Source organism: Cyanistes caeruleus, chromosome 1, assembly GCF_971803275.1.
Source record: "Cyanistes caeruleus chromosome 1, bCyaCae1.hap1.1, whole genome shotgun sequence".
NCBI classification, from domain to species: Eukaryota; Metazoa; Chordata; class Aves; order Passeriformes; family Paridae; genus Cyanistes; species Cyanistes caeruleus.
This window is the reverse complement of record NC_141701.1, coordinates 48,103,488-48,123,233: the sequence shown is the minus strand read 5'-3', so window position 1 is coordinate 48,123,233 and position 19,746 is coordinate 48,103,488. Positions and strand designations below refer to the sequence as shown.

Below are 19,746 nucleotides of genomic sequence, written 5' to 3'. Positions count from 1 at the left end.
TCACTGCTGTATGAAAGTAAAATAGATTAGTCTGCAACTTATCTTGAAGATGGGGTGAGTCAATGAGAACTGGCACTGAATCCAAACACTGAGCCTTAATGAAAATTCAAGGCAATGTTGTTTTTTTTTCACTTTGTAAGATTGCCAGGTACTGTTCAGATGAATTAAGAAGACACAAGCCCTCAGTCTTCCTTTTTGCAATACATTAAAGCATCCTTCTTGAAATGAAACAGTGTTCATTTAAGAAGCACCCGCAGTATTACAGCGGCATTTTCTCTGTTAGTAAGTGTCAGACTGGATTATATGGGATATCTCTGTGCTCAGCTTTCCACAGTTTGCTGTCTACTGGAGAAAGGTGCTAAAACAGTAGCACACCTACAGGCTGCAGAAGAGCGTGAGCATCCCTCAAGCAGTGTTCTGAAGGAAGGTGGGCACACATTCCCTGCAGTGACTGTCCCCCTTCCGTGACAGATTCCCAAAAGCGCCCTTACCCCTTTCCCCAGCCCAGCAGCCGTGGCTGGAAGCAGAGCACAAGCCGCCCCCAGCTGTGACTAACATGGGGAATGATCCAGGACACAGCTCACAGGAGGCAGTTTTCTTGGCTGTAAAAGGCTGATGTGTTGATTACCCGTTATGCCCTGAAAAGCTGACAAAAGCCCCCCATTTCTGTCTCTGTTCTCTTGCAAGTTCTGGGAACCTTCCCAGCACATATGAATAAAGGGAAGTTTGCAAGAAGACAAGTTTTAATGCTTAAGTTTTTGTGCACAGTTGTCCAGTACTTTTAGCAATTTTCTGGTGTTTGATTTATTGTATCATTCATTATCCTTTTTTGCTTGTAACTGAATTGTCCCAAAATGCAGCATTTCATTCATTTCTGGAAGTAATGGTGCAAATACAACAGAAGGGACTCAGGATAGGGACTGCAGGGACCAGCTGCATCTCAGAAGTTTCCTGTGAATGTCAAATGAGCTCCATCTTAAGTAGTACTTCAGAAAACAGCTTCTACAGGGCTGTCCAAGTTAGCCCTTTTCAGTTTTCTAGATAATGCTTCTATTTCATATCCAGGTCCTAAAGCCTTACTTTCCATACTGGGTTTTTCTTAGTAGACACTAGCATTATTAGCAAACTTTCGTTAGTTTATATAGTAAATCATACTAGTAAAAACAGTAAAAATTTAGTATGATTATGTTTTGCAAGGCTGTATTAATTGGCTGAAATATTGTTCTTCCCTTGTACTTTTCCGTACTCGCTATACTCTTCAAGGGAAAAGTTGCACTTTGGTAAAAAGAATGTTCCCCCAGAATCTGGCTGAGAGCTCTGAAGAAAGTCCAGCAGACTGGAAGAACCAGCTTTAAAGAAACAAAAAAGGTCAAGATGAGGAATGTGTCTTTTCACCCCTGCATAAGAGACATATACTTGACTTGGTTGTTGCCTCCCAAGGCAGATGTCTGTGCCCACTCTGGGGAAAAGCAACAATGTGGTAGTTTTGTTTAACAAACAGGGTCAAAGATAGCTCACCAAAGCTCTTAGCATTTTCTGGCAGTATTAGAGAGGCATGATTCAACATAATTAACTATCCCTGGGCAGTTTCTCCCCCTGTATTAATATAAATAGGCTTTTAATTAGCCTCCAGCCTTTATTCTTTTGGATTCATTTTATTTTGTTTCTTGAACAGACTTCTTACCTGCTTTATAAGAAAAAAACCAAACCCTTTCATGTTCCAACATACAGTGAACCTTATCATCTTCTGTCTCCATCCAGTGCCATAAAACATCTGGGAGGGTTATCTGTTTTAATTCTGAGCTCAGCTGGATCTGAAAGACACATTCCCCTTGGGGCAGTGAGGCTTCTTGTCATCACCATGAACTTCCCCTAGAGGCGTATATTTTGTGTGCAGCAGGCCAGAGCAGAGCCACACGTATTTCCATCTGTAGGGATTAGAGCCAAGGCACTTAACTGCTCTGACCTCTTGTGTGTGATAGGCTGTGCAATTCTATCCAGTTACTCCTGTACAAAGTCCAATGACTTTGTTTTTGGCTAAAACACATCTTTTAAATGAGGAGTCGGGCTTGATCTAAAGGCATTGAAGTACAGGGAATCCCCTGTGATGGTAATTTGTTCCAGTTGTAATCACCCCCACTGCTTCAATTTTTGCCTTTTTTCCAAGAGGAGTCTCTGCTTCCAGCTTGTTGCCAGGAACGTGTGTTACTCCTACCTCTTCATGAGAGTGCCCTTTAGTGACAGTGCTCCACTAAAGCACCCAAGTTTCCAGCCAAGTCTTCTGGTTTTCTTTTAATTAACGTTTTCTTCCAAGTATGAAAAGCATCTGGCTCAATTTAAGCCTCTCACTGTAAACCCCAGGCTCCTGGTAAGACTCATAGTGGTGGAAACACCTGGTGTGACTTGCAGCCTCGCCACAGGGGACATTAGGGTCATTAGCTCCCTCGTGTATGTGCCGCCTTGGAGCCAGTGGCCCTCAAGGCTCCTGACCCCACCAGGAGCTGCCCTTGGTCACCAGCTCCAGGAGATCTTTTCTCTCAGTCTTGGAATGACTAGCCTAGCCCTGAGCTGTAGAGCTGGTCCAAGGTTGTCCAGCCTCCAAGTACTGTCTCCAGCATGAGAAGGCTGGAAGCCGCAGCAGTGAGCTGGGCTTTTCCAGTCCCTGTGTTGAGTTCTCATCAGTGCTGAGGTGCCCGAGGCTGGTCCAGCTCCGTGCAGCAAGCCAAGAAGCTGGCTCTGCCCTTTTATCCTTAACATCATGGTGGGAATGCTTTGGTAGCCTTCTTGTCATCTCACTCGTTATCTTTTTTGGAGCCACTGCTCTCCATGAACAGCACACAGGATTTGTGATTTGTTTCCACCATACTCCTCCATACCCTGATACTCACTTTCTATGGATGCTAGCTTTGGAACAAGCTGCAGGGAGCTGCAGAAACTGCAGGCCCATGGCCTCTCAGTCCTGCCTGAGAAGCTAGCCTGAGAACTTCATAGGAGGGTTTCAAAACAATCCTCAGAGACAGAAAACAACTGCCAGGTGCTGTTTGTCTGTCCTCTTGTTTTCCTTGCAGGAGAAAGTCAGGGGGGTGGTGAGCCCCACTGACCAATGATGGTGATGTAGCACTTTGCTAACCAATAAGAGTTTCCTTTCTGTACTTTCCATGTATCTGTCTATAAGACAAGCCTAGAGCAATAAACTAGAGGAATTCTTGTGTTGTGACTCCTAGAGAGTCTATGTCATTCTTTCTCGCCGTTCCCAATCAGAACGACAACTTTCCCGTATGTGGTCCCAGTTTATCCTGTGACTCAGCTTGCCTGAATGGCTGCCCTGTACTCATCGTTATGTCTAGCTATGCGCTAAGTTTTGTGCTTCCTTGGGAAACCTATAAGGTTTTGAGTCTGTGACTGAGAGAGGCCAAAGAAGGATTTCCTGCAAAGCTGCATGCCATTTTCATACAATCCAAAATATTCTGGAGCAGCTAAGCAGTTTACTAACTAATGAAATAATGATTAAAAATTAAGTGCTCTTCTATCCTCTGGCTTCTATCCATGGACAGTAAAATTTTGACCTGAGTTTGCTCATGCACCTTGGCAGAACACTTAGAGGAAATTTCTGTAAGTGCATTTAAATTTCTTTAACAAAGCACTCAGCCAAAAAAAGGAGTGGAAGAGAGAAGAACCTGCATAACAAATTATACTACCCAATTTATAGGAGTGTCATCTCATCTTTTGACACAAGAACTACCAGGACACATATCAAGCAGTTTAAACTGTTTTAGGGTCATATGCACAACTGTGCAACACAGTTCATCTAAAAATTTACAGGTGTTGATCTCACCAGTAAAATATAGTATTTATATAGTGGGATATGAAGAATACATCATAAATAAATAAATACATACATTAATTAAAAATATTTTTGAAACTCTTAGTTTTCACAGCTTTAAAGTCTTGTCTAAGCCATTTAAATAGAGTGACACATTGTTCAAATGATGCCATTTTTTCTCATGGATTGGGGAAGAAATGCAGAACAAGAGGAACATGAAAAGTAGTGAAAACTCTTAGTCTCTTAAGTGAAAAGGCTACAGCAAATGTGTTCAAATAATTCTTCCCTTTGGAGACTGGAGTAAGATTCAAAGTATGAGGAGGTATGAAGTGTGCTTAGCAAGCAGAGCACATATTTCATTGAAAAAGAAGGTTCTGCTCACACTGAGAACTCTGCTTTTTGTGATGTGTGCCTTTAGCTATAGTTAATGGGTTTCAACATTTCCAGCTCTGCTTTTCAGGAGGATATAGTTCAGCCATGGAAAAAAATTGTATTGAACTGAAAGTTAGCATACGAGAACTAGCCAAGAAATAAATGTACTAAGTCAAATAGAACTGCTGAGAAACAGACTTTTTAGAAAATATTTTTACTTTTAATACGTGAAAATTATTTTTCAGCCTATTACATATAAACTTCAGAGCACTACAGGGACTAAATGTCTGTGGATTCCAAAGACACAAGGAAGAGTTATTTTGTATTTTATTGGATTTTCCCTAAATAGTTATAGTGTGTGTTAATTTTTTAAAACAAAGTTTCCACTGAGCTGCCAGTTTGGCTGCTTCACCTGCTCTTCTGTTTTACGTTTTTAGCTTGACATGGAACAAAAAACATTTTCCAGCTCCTTAGCTGAGTGATACACCTGCACTGATGTAAATTGCATGTAAGTCTGTGGAAGCCACAGAGGTTGCACTTGTGTAACTGAAGCTGTGATAAGGAACAAGAGTGTTTAGTGCAGTTTAGTGCTAAAAACATTTGACACTTGCTTTGAACAAATAAATTATAGTGTCTCCACACTTAGTTGGAAAGGCTGTGGGTCAAGGGTGTGATGTATTTCTCTGCTGGAGTTCAAAAGAGCAGCTGCAGTGTATGGCATAAATAACAGCAGATATTGGCCTCTTTGAGAGTGAAAAGGCAAGATATATTGACCCTGAAGTCAAATATTGACCCCAGATTTGTTTCAGGGTTGTTTTGTTTTTTTCCTTCAAGGACCAATAAATCTTTGTATGGGGGGGGGGGGGGGTGGAAGATGAATGGAAATTCAAATTAAGGTTTGACACAAATATGGTCATTATTAGCTTGTAAGTTCTTTTGTAAGTTCTTGCCACCTTTTACAGAAGGTTCAGAAAGGGATTATTTTCTTTGTATTTTTAGTGATATATCAAAACAAGGAAACTGATTATTACAGACATTATTTGAGAACCTCAACATTCCTCGGAGAGTTAAAAGTGTGTTAAAGTTACAAGTGTAGAAGAAGAACGGAAACCAGTGAGAAAGTTCCAAAGTAGGTTTGCAGTACAAAAGTCTTTGGCATTAACTTCAGGCAGAATAACTTTTCAAAATGAGTTTAGACATCGACTGTTTGAGTTCAGTGTTTCCTTCTTCCCTCTCTTTCCCTCTATATTCCCTGAATAGTTGTCCTCCAGATTTTCAGTTACCTTGGGATTCCTTTCACTGAAACACAAGTAATATTTGGTAATTACAAAAGTAATATTTGGGTTTGGGGTTTTTTATTGCATGGGGTTGCACCTTTCACAAGAGCTTTTAATAATAGATTTATGTGTCAGCTAGGGGAAAAAAATCCCAAGGTCTCTTTGTCTGAATTAAAATTTACAAATTCCCATTTGTAACTATAGATTTATATTATGCCTTCTGCCTCTTAATTAAAATGCCTTGGGATTTTCTCCATTAAAACACATACATTTTATAGTGAAAAGTTCTAAGTTTCTCATTTAGTCATCTGGGTAAGAAAATTATTTTGTTCAATTTAAGCCTTTCACTGTCAGCCTCAATCCCCTGATAAAGCTTGTAGCAATGAGACTGAAATACATGGTAAGACTTGAGTCTTACCAGACTAAAGACTAATAAGTCATACTTCAGTCTTGACTTAAGTCAGACCTTAAATCGGACTTAAAAGACTTGTAAGTCCTATGAGGCATGGCTGAGGGGCTGGGGGTGTTTAGCCTGGAGAAAAGGAGGCTCAGGGGTGACTTTATCGCTCTCTACAAACACCTGAAAGGAGGCTGTAGGCAGTTGGGGGTCGGCCTCTTCTCCCGGGCAGCAAGCGACAGGACAAGAGAACATGGCCTCAAGCTGTGTCCCCCTCCAAGGGAGGTTCAGTCTGCACATCAGGAGGAATTTCTTCACCAAAAGGGTTGTCAGGTATTGGAATGGACTGCCCAGGGAGGTGGTGGAGTCACCATCCCTGGAGGTCCTCAAGAAACAACTGGATGTGGCACTCAGTGCCATGGTGTAGGTGACAAAGTGGAGATGGGTCAAAGGCTGGGCTCGATGAACTTGGAGGCCTTTTCCAACCAAAATGATTCTGTGATTCCGAGATTCTTAGTCTTCCATCTAAAGATGTGGAATCTCAGGAGACCCTGGCCTCATGGCAGCTACCTTCCCCTTGTACTGCTCTGAAGACAGAGACCCTAAAACTGCCAGGCTCTGTTAAAAAATATTTTGCAAAGACATGGTTTTCCATGATTTCATAAGCTATCAGGAAAAGGATTGTAACAAGTAATATATGCTTCAGAAAGATAATTATTTTTGCAGGTATTATTATTATTGTCGTTGACTTTGTAGAAAGTGTAGCAAATGTTTTAACATTTATTGGATTTGTCAGCTTCTGTATTTTCTGGATTGCAATAGAGTTTTCACCCACTTAACACAATGATTGCATTGACATTAGGAAGGCAGCAGGGTAGGTGCTATGTAGGCAGGTAACACTTTGTTGGCTAATTGTTGGTTAATTCCGTATCTTTGTGACTGCAGTGCTCTGGATGTCCTTCTGCATGGCTTTTCCTCACTTGTAACCAGCAGATTTAATTCATCATTTCCCAGCATTTGTCAAGATAGTGCAGATTTGCTTACTGCTTTACTAGGAGGGAAAACTAATTACGTTCGCCAGCCATGCTCCCACCTCTCTACAGGAAACCTCTTGTATAATTTACAGAATAAAAGTTTCCTCTCTAGGTAAGGGTGAATACTAACCAGGGAAAAATCCCAGAAATTGTGATGGTATTAGGTGGAAAAAATCAATTTATCAGGGCTGTTTGCTCCTTATATTGCATAGTCATTACACATTGGCACAAGGGTTTCAAAAAATGTTCTGGTTGCCTGAGGAATTCATTCTAAGTCTGCTTTTTATCCAGGAAATTGGATGCTAATGAGGTGTGAATGAGCCAGAGTTAGGGAGGCCTCAGGAGTCAGAGATGCTAACAGGGCACAAGGAGACAGGAGAGGGGGAAATGGGAACAACAGAATGAGAAAACTGAAAGATGGGAGCTGCATTGGGTCATAATAATTTCTTAACCTAGAGATCCAACTTCACAGAGGAAGACTTCCACTTTGAAAATATAAGATTCTGGAAGAGGAGGCAGAGGGGGAGGTTGATTATGTTGAAGGGTGGAAACAGGATTTATTGTGTCTGCCATTAAGCCTGCAATATTTCTGTGGAAAAAGCCCTACCTTTAGCAAGTGGTTTTAGAAGGGCAGTGAGGTGAAAAATAAATCCAGGCCCTGACAGCTCCTCTCCTTTGGAGGTGATTTAATGCTGAGTCTCAATTCAGCTGAGGGGAGTAAGCAGCACACCTCCAGAGGAACTGTGCTTATACCTGGACATAATTTCTCTGCTGTAGTTGAACATGCAGCCTCAGGAACTTAGGAATTAATTTATAGTGAGTGGCTTTGTGACCTGTGTTCAGTGCAGTGCTGATGGGAATCCTTTCTTCTCAGTTTGGTATTGGTATCTCAGCCAAGCATTCTTGATATCATAGGGAAAAGGCTAATCAGAAGTGGCAATTTGCATAATTAAAAGAGTAGAGCAGGCTTCCTTATACCTATTGTTTTGTGAACTCACTTTTTTGTGAGGTCCTACTGCATTCTATCTCGTGGCCCTCTTCATTATTGGGGTCACCTTCCAAATAGGAGGTCTGTGTAACTGCTAAGTAACAGTATGTATAGAAACACTTTCACCTTTTCTTTTTTCACATACATTAACATTTTAAATTCCAAATGATGTCCATAGAGAGGCTTTTCAGTTGGAAAAGAGGTAATTTTTATATCAGAGTACTTCTTAATGAAGGCAACAGGAGCATTACCACTAAATCCAGAAAAGGGTGTATAAAGGTCTATATATTAATTGGAGGTGTCAAATCTTGATTAATTTTTTTTTCAATTCTTTAATGCCAGCATTTATTGCAGCATTTCAGCTGGAATGTAACAAAACCTGTAGATACATCTGCAGGTTTTATATTCTGCATGAAGTTTGGTATACTTGTTTAGTCTGAGGTGACTTTTTTTTCCCTGCTGAAAACCTCATCCTAAGTATCTCTGTATTTTTCTCTAACAAAAAAAAGGTAAATATGGTTTTTATGCTATCAAATATGGTTGAAACTCTATTTTCTTCCGTTCCACTGGGTAGCAGATGAGAGAAAAAATCCTGATAAGAAAGGCATGCTGGTTGTGCTTCTGAGTGAAAATTGGTTTAGATTTGTATGAGCTACAAGAGTCTAAAAGCACACGGTGCTGTAACACGTGGTATTTTACAATGCTCTTAAATGAATGACCTGCCTCAGCCATGTCAGAGGTGCATGTGTGCACAGAAACTTACATGGAACAGATGGCTGCCAAATACTTCCACTTAACTTGTGAAGGCACATAAAAAGTTTAATTTCTGTAGTTAAATGGAATAGCATTTGTGGCAACATCAGTGGATACAGAAATGTTGCTTTGTTGGGCATGGCTGGAGTTCCCATTGTTTCTTGTTCTTTAAAACACTTACCCAGTGTTTTTAGCATTCCCCTTAAATTTAAAATTTGCAGAAGATGGTAAAATAACAGGTGAGAGCTTCCTGTGAAGAGCATAATTTCTGCACCTGTGCTCTGGATGACTTCACCATGTCCTTGGTGAGTGGCCCTGCAGCACAGGAGGCACTGCTGTGGGTTTGGCACCTACCACACTCACAGCCATGGAGGGGATCATGTTGCCCTCTTCAAGAAATGTATCTCAAAAGCCACAAAGCATGGAGGTAACCACTTTTTCTGCTTACCATTTAGCACCATTACTAGGATCACTAACACCTGAATACGGTGTTATAAAATTAGAGAATCTTAGGGAAAATATACACTTTGGGTGTGTTACCTATTTTCATCCCTTCAGTCAAATGTAAATTGAATTAAGTTTGAAAATTATGTAAATTAATCATCAAATTATATAATTTTAATTAGGATCTATGTTTCATTAGGAAGCATATTTTTTTCAGAATGGAAGGCCTGGACTTTGACAAAAATGGCATTACTTTGCCATCTGGCACAACCCTGAAAGACAGATCCCTTCTGTGTCTTTGCTAATGCTCTGTAACGTCTGGTTTTATTCAAATCATTGAATGGAATATCTTCAGGTTGTTTTAGGAAGCTGTTTGTTTAGGAAGCAAAAATCTGGCTTTGATCTCCCTATAGATCTGGCTCTATTTCTTCTTGCAAATCAGTCTAAATTCTTCTGTATTGAGACAGAGTTTGAGAGAGGCTCTTTATTGTCATGGATCATGGCTGTCTTGCCTGTCATTGAGCAGGTCTTTAACTCATGCATAATTTCTATCTTCTTTTAACTGTTCTAGTTTTTCTCTCATATTTTGAACAACCTAATTAGATTTTTGGGTTTAGTTCCAGAGACATGCATTGAGTGATCCCTTACTTGATTTTCAGTAACTGAGGACAGACACATCTCTCTTGCTGCAGACAGTTATTTAAAAGCACCAGCATTTTCTGAGGTTTGTTCTGGTTTGGGTTTGTCTTTAAATCTAATAGCCTATGGGATGCTGGACCCTCTGCTGGTGTGATATTCTTACCACATTGTTATGGCTGGACATTAAGCTATTGCAAATCAGTGATTTTTCATAAAATTCACCACACTGGTTCTTCAGCTCTGTTTGTAATATTTGCTTAACGTACAGTTCAGATACTCAGCAGTCTTTGCTTACCCTGTGTTGTGGTTGGGCTTTTTGTATCCTTTCAATTAAAATATTTAGTGTTTAATCACAGTAGGACATTGTTTGGTAACACTATATAATTAAATGGTGGTGGTTGTTGAAGTGTATAATTAGCATTTCTGACAATTCATTGTGATTCTCTGGACTGCTGCAAAGATGAACAAAGCCAGAGAGAAAATGCTGGCTGGGTTATATAAATAAGTGAGAGATGATGGTCAGACTGAAAATGAGGGTTCTCCCCTCCTTTAATGAAAAGGTTTGTGTACATTACATAGAATAAAGTATTTCTTATGCTGAAAGCTTTCCAGAGATAATAGTGTTGGCCCTCTGAGGCTCTTTATTATGTCAGATGTGGGATTCTGATTTATGGGAAGTGGCCGCTGCCTCCAACAAACTCGGTCTGGTGTGTGGAGGAGAATTTGCTTGATGGTCCCTGTGTGCAGAGCTTTGGGCTGCAATGTGCAGATCATCAAGGGCTGGGTTTTCCCATGGTGTTCCAGAGAAGAAAATCCCTCATGTTTACTGAAATACCCTGGACTTTTGGGACAAAGTGCACCCCTTCCACTTTAGGGGATGAGGGACAGGGCGAGCCCTGCCAGCCTCAGCCCCAGCATTGCCCCCTCTGTGTTAAGAGTTGCTCTATAGAGGTGGGATTATGAAAGTCCTGGTGGAGTCTTTGATTTTCTTAAGCCTTAAGGAACAACTCCTCCCCACTTCTATTTTTTAGGAGTCTAGGAATCTGTTGTTCTCCTAGAATGCAAGCTGAAAGTCCCACATAATTATATAGCTGCAAGAATCATAGAGCAGTCTGGGTTGCAAGGAACCCTTAAAGTTAGTCATCTAGTGCAAATGCTCTTCAGCAATCAAGGTCTTCTTCATCAAGATCAGTTTTCTCAGACCCTGTTCACCCTAACCTTTAATGTTTCCAGGGATGGGATATCTACCACCTCTCTGAGCAGCCTGCTCCTGTTTCACCACACTCGTTGTAAAATCTTCCTTTTATCTAATCTGAATCTACCTTCTTTTCATTTAAACCCATTTCCTCTTGTCCTATCACAAGAGGCCCTGCTAAAAAGTTTGTCCCCATCTTCCTTTTCAGGCCCCCTTAAGTACTAAAAGGCCACAATAAAGTTCCTTTGAAGCCTTCTCTTCTCCAGGTTGAACAGTCCACACTCTCTCATCTTGTCTTGGTAGAAGAGGTGCTCCAGCCCTCCTGATCATCTTCTCTGGCCCCACTCTAACAGATCCATGTCTTTCCTGTGCTGGGGACCCCAGAATTGTACACAGGTGGGGTCTCACCAGAGCAGAACAGAGGGGCAGAATCACCTCCCTACACTGCTGGCCACAGTGCTTTTGATGCAGCCCAGGATGTGTTTGGCTTTTTGGGCTGCAAGAGCACATTGCTAGCCCATGTCCAGCTTTTGTACACCAGCATCCCCAAGTCCTTCTTGGCAGGGCTGCTCTTGATCTGCTCATGCCCCAGCCTATATTGATGTACACCAGGGATTGCCCCAACCTTGTACTTGGAAAAAAAAGGGGCTGCAGGTGAATAGGAAACCTTGAATGTGAAGTTCAGGATAAAATGGCAGGGAACTGGTACCACTGGCCGTGGTAGGGGCTGTACAGCCTCATGAGGCACAAATTCTCAGACTGGGCTTTTGAGGTATTTTCTTCTCTCCAGAGGTTATTTGCACCAGCTGCCAGCTATGTAGCAGGGCAATCAGATTATGCTGGGCACTGTAGAAACCTGTGGAGATGGTTTGCATTGGGTCCATTTATTTATTAATTTTTGAAGAAAGAAGCTCTGTGTCTTGTAGTGTTTATTTGAAATATAGAGTGGCTGTTTCAGCCTGTCTTGCTGCCATGCTTCATGATTTTCCACCTGGCATAGAAAAACTGGCACAAGTTAGGTGAGTACATGCCCACTGCTTAGAGTTCGAGTTTAGCTGCTTTAATTGCTTCCTAATAAATAACCAGAAACTTTTTCAAAGCAAGAATAGCTTGCATTTATCCCTATTTGATTACAAAACCAGAAGCAGAACTAGCAAATTCCAGAAGAAGTGACAGCATGTTTGTGCTAAATGTTTTTTCCAATGGCATTGTAAAAATCTGACTATTAAGTTAAGCAGGCTGTTGCAATCCACCTGCCCACAAGCCAGCACTGCACTATTTGGGTGAGCAGGACCATTGCCATTGTGGAGACAGGGCTTGCCAAAACTGTGGAATGGGAGGAGATGTGGACCTTTACATATTAGCTAGGAAACATGTAGGGTTGTCAGTTTATGTGTAGTTCAAATTACGGCTTTTACAGTATGAGAATATACTCTAAACTGAAGAAATTAGTTTTGTCTCAAAACAATAATTTAAAAAGGCATGAGGCAGTTTCAAATGTTGCCATCTGTGACCATTATAAAGAACAATTGCTTTCTGGAGTGGGCCAGCTTATGGAACCATCAGTTTTCCTTACTGCAACAAAACCATTCCTGAAGGATCATGGGAATTGTTTTCATGACGGGTAGGTTAATAACCTGTGACACAATACAAAAGAGAAGACAAAAATCTCACTGTGAATTTTGTAGCTGGCTGGATCCAATAATCTCAAACCTATACAAAGTTATTGTTGTCAAAGATGCTGTTGCCTGCTTTTTCTTAGTGTGCTGATACAATATGCTGGGGTTTTGTCATTACCAAATCTCTGTAAAAACATACACACACACACATATTTTCCACATATTTGAACATAAATGTGTTTGTGTATATGTATATATGAAAACACTTATATACCTGAACTTTAAAATCCTCTCTGTCCTATGAGACAAGCTTACTTTCACAACTGCTAGCCATGCATATTAGTAAACACCTACCATTTTACACTTGGATGCCTGAACTTAAGCACTTACAGACAAGTTTTTCAAAACATACTGATATTTAAACCCAGAGATGGATTCCTCATGGGATCACCTACTTTTGCTAGTGAGATAGACACCACTGGGAGCTTGTTGCAACTCAGCAATGTTAATTACCTCTCAGTATTTGACTCGTAGTTACACATTGAATGTAGAATTGTTCATGTTGGAAGAGAACTCAAATATCATGTAGTTTCTGCCTCCCTGCTATGGGCAGGAGGCCTGAATTAGATGTTTAAATATGGTTTGCTCAGGTTCCTTTAAATATAGGTATTAGATCCACTGCTGTTTTGAAAACATTAACTTTGAGAAAACAGTCATTTGAAGGCTGCAAACTAGGCTTGCAGTCTTCCTTCTGAAATTCAAGGATGTTATCTCTTTTCAGTAAATCACACTGGGGAAAACCCCTCCAAACTAATGTATTTTCATTTCCTGCACTACATTTCTTTATCTTATCATTCTTATTCTTATTTCTTGTCAGGGTTATGAAGGAAACCTTGCATCTTTGTCAAAACTGATTTGCTAGCAGAAATACTATGAGGCCACCTATGATCCTGCAGCCAGAGCCAAGAAAAAAACAGAGAGGCTAATACTTGTAAGAGAATTCTTCAGAAAAAAAAAGAAAGAAAAAAGTGTGTTTATGTCATATTCCAGTGTTCAAAGCTGTGCTCCTGAAGTGTAATACAGTTGAGGAGTCAGGGGTTTTTGTAAGGTTTTTACAAAGAGCAAAGATATTTAGTCTCCCATTAAAGCCATGGAACAAAACAACAACAACAACAAAAATCCCCCAAACAAATAAAACCCAAAAAAAAACAGCTCCTCCTTCGGCAAAACCTCTTCTTGGAGCCCAAAAAGAATCTGCAGATGTATACCCCCTGCATGAGAACAAAGTCTTCAGTCACTGGAATGCAATGCTATAAAAACAAATACTACAAAGCCTGGTAACAGGGGGATGTCTCACTTGCATATTTTTTTGTGAGCATTTTGGTTTGCAGAGAAGGGGGTCCCCAAAGCATGTGAGCCAGCAGGATCTCTTTGTACTAGGTTGCTGTCTGTTTGGCCAGATGTCTTCCCAACAGTGAGGCAGAAAAACCAGAGTTCTTATTAAAATAAGTCAGGGAAAGGAATGGAAAAAAGCATGTGTCCAGTGAAATGAGGCACATTGTGTCCCATCTGATATTTATTAAATATTGATCAAATTGGCGGTGAGAAATGCACGTCATGTGGAAGTGACCCCAGCTCCCTGGGTTTGGAAGTCAGTGACAAATGTCTGGGAGCAGACCAACATTGAAAACACGTGTACAGGACACAGGGAGAAGTGTGCTGCACTAGGAGCATCACTAACAAATGGAGAAGAGCTGGCTTCAGCCAAGAACACCCTTTTGCAGGTTTTACATTTGTTCTGTCAATGGGATATGTGTGTAGGGTCTTTCCATTTAGTCTTGAGCTTTCTAGATGAGATGTGATACATCTCTTGGAAGAATTCTGAACTTTATGTCAGTCATAACAGCAAGCAGTCGAGTGGATAAAATTGGAGAAATTCTGCCAAATTAAAGCCTGAGCATGGGCTCTTTCAAACCTCAACTCACAGCTTTTGTGGTAAACCTTCATGATTTTATGCCAGCCTGCTGGATTTTGTGTAATCACAGTAACCATTTTTAATTGTGTTCCATTTGTTGTTGCCTAGTATTTTGGCTATCACATCGTTTCAGAAGAAGCTTTGAATAAAAATGTGTCCTCACAACATGAGCTAAATGCATCTCCTCTATCAGATCAGTCTTATTTGGGCATGATCCTTAAGGAAGGTAGTGGGAAAGAATAACAGGGCAACTTGAAGTCAGAGTGTGTGCTGGGGAGTTTGGGGAGCCCTGGTTATACTGTATTTAATTCCTATACAGAGAGGGTTGCCTCCCTGGCTTTTGCCTTTGCATATAGCCTGATATATTTAATTGCTCAGAAAGACATCAGAATGGGTCTTCCACATCTTTTCTTCAAGGGGTACCTATATCTTTGGTATTTCTGTAGTAGTTTTTATATGTTTAGTAAACTAGAAAATCACGTGTTACTAGCAGCAGAGTTAAGCACTACATGTTTGCAATAAAGAACAGATATCATTTCTCTGAAAGACCTTACTGCATCCTAGGTAAAAGAAAACAAAGGAGCCTATTAGAGCTCCCTGGTTTTTCACTCCAGCCCTGGACCCAGGTCATGTTAGATGAGGGTAGCAGGAGTTCATTGGCAGTCAGATGTAATTTTAGGCTGACAGGCAGAAAGCCCCAGTAAGGAATGCAATACACAGGTCCAGGCCAGTTAGTTAATGGAATCACTCCAGCCTGTATGATGGTTTTAGTATGATGTGCCTGTGTTATTGATACCAACTGTGCTGGACTGTTAAAGGATGGAAAGGTCTGGATTTTGTTGGCTGCTGTTCTGATGTCAGTTTGAAGTACACTGAAACTAAAAAAGTTCCGAAAAGTTGAAGTGCTGTTTAATTGAAGCAGAGGTAGAGAGGGTTGAGACAAGTGAAAATAGATCCCTGTAAAGCACTGGGACAGACATGATGCTTGATGCTGAACTGCAATACATCCAGTGACATTGATGAAGTTTCAGCTCGTTACACTACCCAGGAAGCCGGAGTACAGTGACAGAAAGCAGGTCATGTCATAAAATGAGTAATCTTAATATGAGACAGTTATCAAGTGAAACTTTTCATTGTGCAATTGCTTGCCAAAGGCTTTGTTTTTACTTCTGCCTTTCTCTGTGTTTTGTACCTCTGCAGTCCATCATTCTTCCCAGATAAGGATCTAGGCCTGCTTCAATTAACATTAAAATAAGAAGGATCAAGCTTTCTGTTTATCTGTGCATGTAGAAAGTGAATATGATGTGAGTTTTGCCCCCAGCTTGTTTTTGGATATGTGAGACTTTCAAAGACAACCAAATTGGAATCTGAATTTTAAAACCTTCAGCAAAGGAACCTTGCATTTAGGGCACAGGGGCTCAGTAAGCCCACTAGCACCAGCTAAGACCAGCAAAATGGTGCTCTAGACACCACCAAGTTACTACTGTGAAATCATTTCAGTCTCTGAATACCTATTGCAAACCTTTAGAAAACTGCACTTTCCCTTTCCTGCTTTTCCAGCAATTAGAGCTTCCTCACCAGCAAACTCCATGAGACTGTAAAGCAAAGAAAGCAAGCCAGCCCATGCATCAGGATCCATAAGCTAACCTGACTACTGAATTATGAATCCTTCACTTTTTCTTTTGTGGTGCAGGAGTTACTACCCTTGCAAATCCATGTCACCAGTAAATGGGCTATGCAACTGCCTGTCTCTGTGCCAGCTCCCTCCCTTCCCACCTCACAGGCAGAAGAGAAGCCTTTACCCTCTGGAATTTCTGTTCTTGAGTTTGTTTACAAGCCTTTGTCTCATTTTCCCATAATGTTCTTGAAAAAAGAACCAGATGTTGCCAGTTTGTCTTATGCCTAAACCACAAGGAACCCAAATCTATGACATCACTTTCATCACATGGCAACAGAATGTGATGTCACACCTAAAAAGTTTAGAAAAAACACGTGATGATGCAATGTGGAAAAGACCTGCAAAAGATTTCTGCCTTAGCCACAGTGAGTATATGTGCAAAGAGGATTGAAGAAAATGCTTTGTCACATAAACTTTGTATAAATCCTCTTCCTCAGTCACTCCACTATGGTAATCCTTCCTTCTTCAAGTACCTTAGGTTTAAAGGAAGTCATTGGAAAATGTCACTGGAGAAAGAAATGCAGTTGACTTAACTCATTATGTTGGTCAGCCATCCTCCTTGAACCCAAAGAAAGTGCCCTGTACTTTCCTCTTTAAAAAAATGAAAAACAAAAAAACACTCTAGAGAAGGTCATGAGTTTGGAAAAGTAAAATCATCTGTGCATTAGGCCTCAGGGGAAATATAAGTTACTCATAAAAAGCTACAGAGCAAGTTTTGATTAGTTAAGTAATCTGGTACATAGAATTTATTAGAGCTTAAAGCTTTCCTGTGGGACTCTCCTAATAGTACACAAATAGAGTGAAATATCAAAGAAATGCATTTTCTGACAGACACAGAAAGTTATATTAATCCTGGCCTGCTTAACACACGTTACAAAAACAGATAAATCCCACCTATTTCTTCCAGCACATCAGTCCAGTTTTCAGGTTTTTACACATTTGTGCTTCTGATTAATAAGCTATTCTTCCAAAGCTCTTGAGCTATTCCCAGGGAGCACAAAAGAAGAAAGTTGACTCAAAGATATTAAGACGTTCTGCAAAAAAGTTTGAGTATAGAATAGTAAAGCTCTGTTTTCTTTCATCAATTTGAGGGCATCTTTCTTAAACTTGTCCACAAAGAGAAATTCACCAGCATTTTTCTGTAGATGTAAGGATGGCTGTGTCAGTAAAGCACCCCTTCTTTTCTGTGGAAATAATGTTCTCCAAAGCCCCCCAAAAATACGCAAAAAGCATCTCTCATTGTGGAAAGAAAGTGTTTGCATGGCAACTCTCTGTGGTGATTGTTACAAAGCAGAACTACTCCTACCAGGTTTTCACAATGCACTCTTATTTCTGTGGATTTTTTCTGCCAGAACATTTGTTGTGTCTTATTGCCCCCACAGGGATACCAAATGCTAAGAAAGAGCTGCTGCAGTGTGATGCATCTCCTCTGCCAGGAGATGCTAATAAAGGATTTATTTCCAAAGCTCACCAGTCTTGTTAGCACAATCAGGAAATAGCCATCTCTCAGGAAAGCCACAGGTTTTCCAGTGAAGCAGAACCTATTTCTCTTACACATGCTAAAATCCCAAAGTAGTTGTTTGACTGAGCGGATATTTTAATCACCATGATGTTTTATCCTGGCAGCATAGGCAAATAGGCACCCCATACGTAAACATCATCTGCTTAGATAAATAATTTGCTCTTTAGGAAACAAAAGAGAAAAGGAAATGGGGAGACAAACCCAGCAATGTGTTCTTTGTCATTGTTTTAAAATTTCTTTATATCTTCTGTTGCAGGTATTCAGGAGGGGAGCCAATGTACCAAGTGTAAAAATAACTGGGCACTGAAGTTCTCTATCATCTTATTATACATTTTATGTGCCTTGTTAACAATCACAGTAGCCATTCTGGGATACAAAGGTATGTATGCATTGAGACCAACATTTTACTTTCAGACAGGAGTCCAAACACATTGCTAGCCAATTTGTCACGTTTTAGCCTAAATATCAACGGGCAATGTTGGCTTTTTGTACATACATAATGAACTACAACCTTAGAATTTCACTTTCAAATAATTTTGAAATTTTGAAACTAGATTAGACATTTGAAAGGAAAGTTAAAACAAAATGATCATTCCCTCCACCAAGAAGGAGTACTGGAAGATGCAAAGCTATGTAACATGTGCAACAGCCAGGAATATCTTACTAATATAATATTTATCACAGGAACAAAATGTAGGATCAATATTACTTTGAAATATCTGGAAGAAGAAAAACCAGGAGGTGCCAGTGTATTGACTATCCACAATAACTGTGATGAACAAGACATTTAGACATTTTTAACAGTAATTTCAAATATTCTGGTAGTTGAGCAACCCAGTAATAGAGAGAATTTCATTGTGCAAGTTATTGGTTGGGCACATTGGGAAACATGGCTAAAAATTCCTATAAATCTTTATCACAAATTAACTATAGCCACTTAGGCATTTATAGAACTGTTTTGATATAAATACCTGCTTATTGTGCAGTTACAGGTATAATACATTAATGAATGTGAATTTCTTGTATGAAAAGGAACGCAAACAATATCACTGTGAGCATTATAACAGGGTTTCACAGCTTGTTGCAGAGAAAACCTAACTAGCTCTAAACTACCTGTCTGAGTATGGCTCTGAGAGTAGCTTCAGAGCCCCTCCAAACAGCTAGGTAAATATTCATGTGATTAGCATGCAGTGCATCCTGTGCTGCCAACAGCTGCGCTCATAGCACAGCTGACATCACCTCTGGTCCTTTGCCAGGGAAAGAAAAGGAAATTGTAGAAATAGAAAGGATAAATAATTATTTAAGAGGATTTGGCACAGTTTTGAGTGGGAGAAAATTAAAGCTATTTGGTTTAGATGGAAGATTTATCCAGGGAGAAGAGAGAATATGAGGAATAGATAGAGAGATTTAGGTAATCCTGTTTCATGATAAAGAAGACAGAAAGTGGCAAATTTACATCAAATGAAAAAAAATGCAGTGCATGTATGTGTATACATCTCCTGAATTAACTGGTCTCTGGAAGTCAGATTTTGAGGGACAAAAAACCTTCCAGGATTCAAAAACTTACTCTTGATCTATAAATATAAGATCATTTGGTCACATGGATTAGGGGAAGCCTTTTGCAGATATAAATCTACAGAGATCTGCTTACATCAGATGAGAATGGGATCTTCCCAGACTTAACCCAGCCACTAAATGACTGGGATTTAGCAAAATTTCCCTCAAGAGTTTTATGTAAGGCTGTCAGTTCTGGGGCTTCCCAAAAGACTCAGCCCTCACTCAGCATCAGATGCAGAATATCTTTTTGAGAGACTACTGCTCTTTATCTTGCTTTGGCAAATGATTACATGTGTGGAGGAAGCAGTAGCAATAAGGAATCTGTCCAGAAGACTTTTTGAGGAGTTTGTCTTCCTCATTTCAATCTAATTTTCAAGCTTCTTTCTCTATAGGAGCCCCTAGCACCATCTTTTCCCCAGGCTTTGCTTTCTTCTTGAGGCTCAAACTTTGCTTCACTCATTTCTAAACTTCCT

The 19,746-nt window shown here is 40.2% G+C and overlaps 1 protein-coding gene across 2 annotated transcripts in view; it reads left to right on the top strand.

Annotated features, from left to right (window-relative positions):
• COLEC12 (collectin subfamily member 12) overlaps positions 1 to 19,746 on the top strand; it is a 95,178-nt gene that overhangs the window by 58,821 nt on the left and 16,611 nt on the right. For both annotated transcript variants that reach the window (XM_086890954.1, XM_086890955.1), the window contains one exon: positions 17,973 to 18,095. In XM_086890954.1, coding sequence (XP_086747080.1) covers positions 17,973 to 18,095 — 123 coding nt within the window. The remainder of the gene's footprint in view (positions 1 to 17,972; positions 18,096 to 19,746) is intronic.